This window comes from Triticum aestivum, chromosome 3D (assembly GCF_018294505.1).
Source record: "Triticum aestivum cultivar Chinese Spring chromosome 3D, IWGSC CS RefSeq v2.1, whole genome shotgun sequence".
Lineage (NCBI taxonomy): Eukaryota > Viridiplantae > Streptophyta > Magnoliopsida > Poales > Poaceae > Triticum > Triticum aestivum.
Window position 1 is genome coordinate 278,501,084 of NC_057802.1, and position 8,602 is coordinate 278,509,685.

At 45.2% G+C, this 8,602-nt stretch overlaps 1 protein-coding gene across 2 annotated transcripts; it reads left to right on the plus strand.

Moving 5' to 3' along the window:
- The first annotated feature begins 327 nt into the window (after positions 1–327).
- LOC123078420 (heavy metal-associated isoprenylated plant protein 20) lies at positions 328–1,646 on the plus strand. 2 transcript variants are annotated; one of them, XM_044500923.1, is made up of 3 exons: positions 328–528; positions 697–772; positions 883–1,646. In XM_044500923.1, exons 1-3 carry the CDS (start codon positions 442–444, stop codon positions 1,173–1,175), a joined length of 456 nt encoding a protein of 151 aa, XP_044356858.1. In that variant the 5' UTR covers positions 328–441; the 3' UTR covers positions 1,176–1,646. The 2 variants fall into 2 exon arrangements, with proteins under 2 accessions (XP_044356858.1, XP_044356859.1); XM_044500924.1 differs by having other exon boundaries at positions 354–533.
- Positions 1,647–8,602: the final 6,956 nt, after the last annotated feature.

Here is an 8,602-nt window from a genome sequence, read left to right on the forward strand (position 1 = left end):
CGACTACTAACAATTATGTACGCAAATCATCCAGCGCACCGACCGACCAGCCCATGAAAATAGCTAGCCTGTGAAGCAGGGAGCTAGGGAGTGGTCCATCGTTAAGCAGGATGTTTGCCCAGCTCACTCATTTAATCCGAAAGGTCGGTGGTTTAATGGCTCGCTCTGATTAGCCTTAGCTAGAAGCATCAGGATGTACTACTACTTGGACATCCTTACCATACAGAATTAGCCAGCAAGCCTTTCGCAAAAAAAAAAAAAAAAAAAAACCAGCAAGCCAAACAGTAAGACGCGTCAGCTCCTTTTCTTCAATTTTTCTTTCTCCACCTGTATATATATGGCCCTTTTCTTCGCCCACGGTTCAGTAATCAAACAACACTTCGCCTCGCCCTCCACCACGCTTCATCGGTTGAGGTTCAAAGGCAAAAGTTGTGTGAGATCATGGGCGCCTTGGATCACCTCTCTGATTTGTGCAGCATGACGGAGACAAAGGAAGCCCTCAAGCTCAGGAAGAAGCGCCCACTGCAGGTGAGGTTTGTGGAATTCAGAGACATGTGCTTTTGCATATTTTCATCGGCTTATTTCTTGGAGTCGGTTTCAGCTGGAGTATTATCTTGTGAAGAGATTTATAGGTTTTCCGCTGTTTTGTTGAGCTGCTATGTACGTGATTTATGAACTGGAGCTTTTTATGTACAGACGGTGAACATCAAGGTGAAGATGGACTGCGAGGGCTGCGAGAGGAGGGTCAAGAACGCCGTCAAATCGATTCGGGGTACTCATATCTACGTCAAATAATACTATCTACTCCGGGAGATAAAAATTTGGTGTAAAATTGATTGAGCGAACGTTGAACGATCCCATCTCTGTGGGTGGGTGGCACAGGTGTGACGAGTGTGGCCGTGAACCCCAAGATGAGCAAGATGACGGTGACGGGGCACGTGGAGCCGCGCAAGGTGCTGGAGCGGGTGAAGAGCACGGGGAAGGCGGCGGAGATGTGGCCGTACGTGCCCTACACGCTCGCCACCTACCCCTACGTCGGCGGCGCCTACGACAAGAAGGCACCGGCGGGCTTCGTCCGCAGCGCACCGCAGGCCATGGCCGACCCCGCGGCGCCTGAGATCCACTACATGAACATGTTCAACGACGAGGACGTCAACGCCTGCACCGTCATGTGATCTGATCATCGTAATCGCCAGCTCCTTCCACTCTAGCCGACGACCAGACGCCCAGCGGAAAGACATGCTTGATATGTCTTCATGCATCACAGAGACTGTATTTGTATATATATGTCTTCTCGCTTGGGAAAAGGGGATACCAAGAAGACGAGCTTGCGTGCGAACAGCTATAATATACTACAAAGAAAGAGCTAAAGTTTAATAAGCGTACATAACTAAGTGTGAAGCGCGCCGTTTTTCAATTGTGAGATTGATGCAACCACCCATTTTCATACTCCTTTCTATACAATTGCATATCAGCAACTTCAATAGCTTCAATCTAATGGAGACCCTCACAAGTGGACCTACCCACGGAAGACAACCAGCTCTTATGTTTAATCTTTAGCCTTGATGTTTGGTGGAACTGGTATTTGTTGATAGACTTGTAATTGTTTACTCTCTTTTTTATGAAATGAAATTACCTTAGAACAATTGTTCTACAGTTTCGGTTAAAAAAAAAAGACAATCAACTCTATTGATTCTTCAACATCAATCTAATAGACGCCCTAACAAGTGGACCTACCCATGGAAGACAACCAGCTATTCATCCGAATAGATGTATAACATAATGTAACAGGGTGCTACAGCTCACTTCATTTTCAATAGCATGTGGAGAAGTGTTGCAATTCTCAAGCATAAAATCTTCTTTTGGTTGTTGCTGCATGACAGAGTGAACTCAAGAGATTTGCTGCAAAGAAAAAACTTCCATTTGCCATCACACTATTGTGAATTCTCCAACCTGCACACTCAAGAAACCTCCTTTGGACTGCCCCTTTGTCCTCGTCTGCTGGGACACTATTTGCTTCTCCAGAAACAATGGCATCTCTTTGCATAATAATATCATTCTAAAGGCATCTCCAATGGCAACCCGCAAATTTTCTCCCGCATCCATCCACGGACAGGGGACCAGCGGACACGGATGTGGGAGGCCGACATCCAACGCTGCCCGCATACATTTCAACCAGCATTTAAACAAATAGGACAAAATTCATGCAAACCGGCCGATATTCATCAAAGTTTGAATAGAAAACAGCACAAATCATCCATACATAGCATGCAAATTAAGTCTAGCACAACTCAAATTCGACTAGATTCCGGATGCCGAACAAGTTTTTCATCAACGGGTCTTCCACACATACTCCCCCTTCAGCTTCATCCAATAATGTGTGCACGTAAATGGTCGTCCCTCTGTCCTGTGGTAGACCACGGCAGCGCGTGCGGGCTACATATAACGTGGAGACCAACATTGAGTGAATGAATCAATCAACAAGTTGAGCAAGATGAAGCAAAACTTATGATCTCGTCCTCTGCCACGTGCAATGGCCACCTTGCCTCGAGCTGACGAACCACATCATAAAACTTGGTGACACTGGTCAGGATAGTGTACCAGCGATACGATAACGACCTCATGTTGCATTGCTGAATATGTACATGTCGTAGGGCGAAATGTGCTTCCGTGCGTAAAAGTTTTCACGCACTTGCTGCCAGAAGGTTGCCCCTCTGCTGCTTCCTACAAAATCCGCGGATACGGCCAACCACGCATCGCACAACAACTCATCCTCCATGGTCGAGTAGCTCACCATCCTTCGTACTCTAAAAACGACATAGCATTTGAAAATAAGCTCAATGGCATCTGACCAAACATCTGCCGAGCATGGTGTCCGCTATGGAGGTCGTTGACAGGGGGGCGAAGTGTACCTGGGTATAAACGGCTCCAGGGTGGACGACTCTGTCGTAAAGGCGAGCTGGCGCGTCGGTGCTAGTTGCGGGCGTCCGTCAATGCCTCTGTGGCGGCCGGAGACGTACAACAGTGGCAGTGGAGGATGCAGATGCAAAGCAAGAGGGAGAAGGGGTGGAGTGGAAGGAAATGGGACCGGGTGGGGGGCTGGGTGGGTCGGGGGTGTCGGAGTCCTACGTGTCTGTTGTCCGGACTCCCTTAAACCTCCCCCCACTTTGTCTCCCATATGTGGCTGAAAACACGTCCGGACCGCCCCGCGGACCGATACAGACCCACGTTGGATGACTTCCATGGTCCGGACGACGTTGCCCAAACGAATGCGGCTGGTTTGCGGGTCTGTCTTGGAGATGCCCTGACTATGCACACTCTTGTTGGGGAACGTAGCATGCAATTCCTACGATCACGCAAGATCTATCTAGGAGATGCATAGCAACGAGAGGGGGAGAGTGTGTCCACGTACCCTCGTAGACCGAAAGCGGAAGCGTTAGGTTAACGCTGTTGATGTAGTCGAACGTCTTCACGATCCAACCGATCTAGTACCGAACATACGACACCTCCGAGTTCAGCACACGTTCAGCTCGATGACGTACCTCGAACTCTTGATCCAGCAAAGGGTCGAGGGAGAGTTTCATCAGCACGACGGAGTGGTGACGGTGATAGCGATGTGATTCGTGCAGGGCTTTGCCTAAGCACTATGACGCTATGACCGGAGGAGTAAACTGTGGAGGGGGCCACCGCACACGGCTAAGAAACAACTGTTATGCTTTGGGGTGCCCCCTGCCCCCGTATATAAAGGAGGGAAGGAGGAGGCCGGCCACCAAGGGGGCGTGCCATGGGGGGAGTCCTACTAGGACTCCACTCCTAGTAGGATTCGCCACCCCCCTTTTCCTTTCTCATCGAAGGCGAAAAGGAAGGAGAGGGAGATGGAGAGGGAAAGGGAAAGGGGGTCGCGCCCCTCCTCCTTGTCCTATTCGGACTCCCTTGGAGGGGGGCACGCGCCACCCTTGCGGGCTCCCCTCTCTCCCCTAAGGCCCATGTAGGCCCAATACTTCCCCCGGGGGGTTTCGGTAACCCCTCGGTACTCCGGTAAAATACCCGAACCACTCGAAACCATTCCGATGTCCGAATACTACCTTCCAATATATGAATCTTTACCTCTCGACCATTTCAGACTCCTCGTCATGTTCGTGGTCTCATCCGGGACTCCAAACAAACTTCGATCACCAAAACACATAACTCATAATACAAATCATCATCGAACGTTAAGCGTGCGGACCCTACGGGTTTGAGAACTATGTAGACATGATCGAGACACATCTCCGGTCAATAACCAATAGCGGAACATGGATGCTCATATTGGTTCCTACATATTCTGCGAATATCTTTATCGGTCAAACCGCAATAACGACATACGTTATTCCCTTTGTCGTCGGTATGTTACTTGCCCGAGATTCGATCGTCGGTATCATCATACCTAGTTCAATCTCGTTACCGGCAAGTCCCTTTACTCGTTTAGTAATGCATCATCCCGTAACTAACTCATTAGTCACATTGCTTGCAAGGCTTATAGTGATGTGCATTACCGAGAGGGCCCAGAGATACCTCTCCGATACTCGGAGTGAAAAATCCTAATCTTGATCTATGCCAACCCAACAAACACCTTCGGAGACACCTGTAGAGCATCTTTATAATCACCCAGTTACGTTGTGACATTTGATAGCACACAAAGTGTTCCTCCGGTATTTGGGAGTTGCATAATCTCATAGTCAGAGGAATATGTATAAGTCATGAAGAAAGCAATATCAATAAAACTTAACGATCATTATGCTAAACTAACGGATGGGTCTTGTCCATCACATCATTCTCTAATGATGTGGTCCCGTTCATCAAATGACAACACATGTTTATGGTTAGGAAACTTAACCATCTTTGATTAACGAGCTAATCAAGTAAAGGCATACTAGGGACACTCTGTATTGTCTATGTATTCACACATGTACTAAGTTTCCGGTTAATACAATTCTAGCATGAATAAACATTTATCATATTATAAGGAAATATAAATAACAACTTTATTATTGCCTCTAGGGCATATTTCCTTCAGTCTCCCACTTGCACTAGAGTCAATAATCTAGATTACATAGTAATGATTCTAACACCCATGGAGTCTTGGTGCTGATCATGTTTTGCTCGTGGAAGAGGCTTAGTCAACGGGTCTGCAACATTCAGATCCGTATGTATTTTGCAAATCTCTATGTCTCCCTCCTTGACTTGATCGCGGATGGAGTTGAAGCGTCTCTTGATGTGTTTGGTTCTCTTGTGAAATCTGGATTCCTTCGCTAAGGCAATTGCTCCAGTATTGTCACAAAAGATTTTCATTGGACCCGATGCACTAGGTATTACACCTAGATCGGATATGAACTCCTTCATCCAGACTCCTTCATTTGCTGCTTCCGAAGCAGCTATGTACTCCGCTTCACACGTAGATCCCGCCACGACGCTCTGCTTGGAACTGCACCAACTGACAGCTCCACCATTCAATATAAATACGTATCCGGTTTGTGACTTAGAGTCATCCGGATCAGTGTCAAAGCTTGCATCGACGTAACCATTTACGACAAGCTCTTTGTCACCTCCATAAACGAGAAACATATCCTTAGTCCTTTTCAGGTATTTCAGGATGTTCTTGACCGCTGTCCAGTGATCCACTCCTGGATTACTTTGGTACCTCCCTGCTAAACTTATAGCAAGGCACACATCAGGTCTGGTACACAACATTGCATACATGATAGAACCTATGGCTGAGGCATAGGGAATGACTTTCATTTTCTCTCTATCTTCTGCAGTGGTCGGGCATTGAGTCTGACTCAACTTCACACCTTGTAACACAGGCAAGAACCCTTTCTTTGACTGATCCATTTTGAACTTCTTCAAAACTTTATCAAGGTATGTGCTTTGTGAAAGTCCAATTAAGCGTCTTGATCTATCTCTATAGATCTTGATGCCCAATATATAAGCAGCTTCACCGAGGTCTTTCATTGAAAAATTCTTATTCAAGTATCCTTTTATGCTATCCAGAAATTCTGTATTATTTCCAATCAACAATATGTCATCCACATATAATATTAGAAATGCTACAGAGCTCCCACTCACTTTCTTGTAAATACAGGCTTCTCCAAAAGTCTGTATAAAACCATATGCTTTGATCACACTATCAAAGCGTATATTCCAACTCCGAGAGGCTTGCACCAGTCCATAAATGGATCGCTGGAGCTTGCACACTTTGTTAGCACCTTTAGGATCGACAAAACCTTCTGGTTGCATCATATACAACTCTTCTTTAAGAAATCCATTAAGGAATGCAGTTTTGACATCCATTTGCCAAATTTCATAATCATAAAATGCGGCAATTGCTAACATGATTCGGACAGACTTAAGCATCGCTACGGGTGAGAAAGTCTCATCGTAGTCAACTTCTTGAACTTGTCGAAAACCTTTCGCAACAAGTCGAGCTTTGTAGATAGTTACATTACTGTTAGCGTCGGTCTTCTTCTTGAAGATCCATTTATTCTCTATGGCTTGCCGATCATCGGGCAAGTCAACCAAAGTCCATACTTTGTTCTCATACATGGATCCCATCTCAGATTTCATGACCTCAAGCCATTTCGCGGAATCTGGGCTCATAATCGCTTCCTCATAGTCCGTAGGTTCGTCATGGTCTAGTAACATGACTTCCAGAACATGATTACCGTACCACTTTGGTGCGGAACGTACTCTGGTTGACCTACGAGGTTCGATAGTAACTTGATCTGAAGTTTCATGATCATCATCATTAACTTCCTCACTAATTGGTGTAGGCATCACTGGAACTAATTTCTGTGATGAACTACTTTCCAATTCAGGAGAAGGTACAATTACCTCATCAAGTTCTACTTTCCTCCCACTCACTTCTTTCGAGAGAAACTCCTTCTCTAGAAAGGATCCATTCTTAGCAACGAATATCTTGCCTTAGGATCTATGATAGAAGGTGTAACCAACAGTTTCCTTTGGGTATCCTATGAAAAGCATTTCTCCAATTTGGGTTCGACCTTATCAGGTTGAAGCTTTTTCACATAAGCATCGCAGCCCCAATCTTTAAGAAACGACAGCTTATGTTTCTTGCCAAACCATAGTTCATAAGGAGTTGTCTCAACAAATTTAGATGGTGCCCTATTTAACGTGAATGCAGCCGTCTCTAAAGCATAACCCCAAAACGATAGTGGTAAATCGGTAAGAGACATCATAGATCACACCATATCTAATAAAGTACGGTTACGACGTTCGGACACACCATTATGTTGTGGTGTTCCAGGTGGCGTGAGTTGCGAAACTATTCCACATTGTTTCAAATGAACACCAAACTCGTAACTCAAATATTCACCTCCACGATCAGATCGTAGAAACTTTATTTTCTTGTTACGATGATTTTCCACTTCACTCTGACATTCTTTGAACTTTTCAAATGTTTCAGACTTATGTTTCATTAAGTATATATACCCATATCTGCTCAAATCATCTGTGAAGGTCAGAAAATAACGATACCCGCCGCGAGCCTCAACACACATCGGACCGCATACATCAGTATGTATTATTTCCAATAAGTCAGTGGCTCGCTCCATTGTTCCGGAGAACGGAGTCTTAGTCATCTTGCCCATGAGGCATGGTTCGCAAACATCAAGTGATTCCAAAGGACCATCAACATGGAGTTTCTTCATGCGCTTTACACCAATATGACCTAAACGGCAGTGCCACAAATAACTTGCACTATCATTATTAACTTTGCATCTTTTGTCTTCAATATTATGAATATGTGTATCACTACGATTGAGATTCTACAAAAATAGACCACTCATCAAGGGTGCATGAGCATAAAAGATATTACTCATATAAATAGAACAACCATTATTCTCTGATTTAAATGAATAATCGTCTCGCATCAAACAAGATCCAGATATAATGTTCATGCTCAACGCTAGCACCAAATAACAATTATTCAGGTCTAAAACTAATCCCGAAGGTAGATGTATAGGTAGTGTGCCGACGGCGATCACATCGACCTTGGAACCATTTCCGACGCGCATAGTCAGGTCGTCCTTAGCCAATCTTCGTTTAATCCGTAGCCCCTGTTTCGAGTTGCAAATATGAGCAACAGAACCAGTATCAAATACCCAGGCGCTACTATCAGCATTACTAAGGTACACATGTGTATATCGAATATACCTTCCACTTTGCAATCCTTCTTATCCGCCAAATACTTGGGGCAGTTCCGCTTCCAGTGACCAGTCCCTTTGCAGTAGAAGCACTTAGTTTCAGGCTTAGGTCCAGACTTGGGCTTCTTCCCGAGAGTATCAACTTGCTTGCTATTCTTCTTGAAGTTCCCCTTCTTCCCTTTGCCCTTTTTCTTGAAACTAGTGGTCTTGTTAACCATCAACACTTGATGCTCCTTCTTGATTTCTACCTCTGCAGCTTTAAGCATCGCGCAGAGCTCGGGAATTGTCTTCTCCATCCCTTGCATATTATAGTTCATCATGAAGCCTTTATAGCTTGGTGGCAGTGATTGAAGAACTCTGTCAATGACACTATCATCAGGAAGATTAACTACCAGCTGAGT

Excerpts from the sequence above, each read along its gene's own strand:
- LOC123078420 (XM_044500923.1), top strand. The coding sequence starts at position 442 with ATGGGCGCCTTGGATCACCTCTCTGATTTGTGCAGCATGACGGAGACA. Across the intron at positions 529-696 it reads GGAAGAAGCGCCCACTGCAG|ACGGTGAACATCAAGGTGAA; the intron begins GTGAGGTTTGTG and ends TTTTATGTACAG. Across the intron at positions 773-882 it reads CGCCGTCAAATCGATTCGGG|GTGTGACGAGTGTGGCCGTG; the intron begins GTACTCATATCT and ends TGGGTGGCACAG.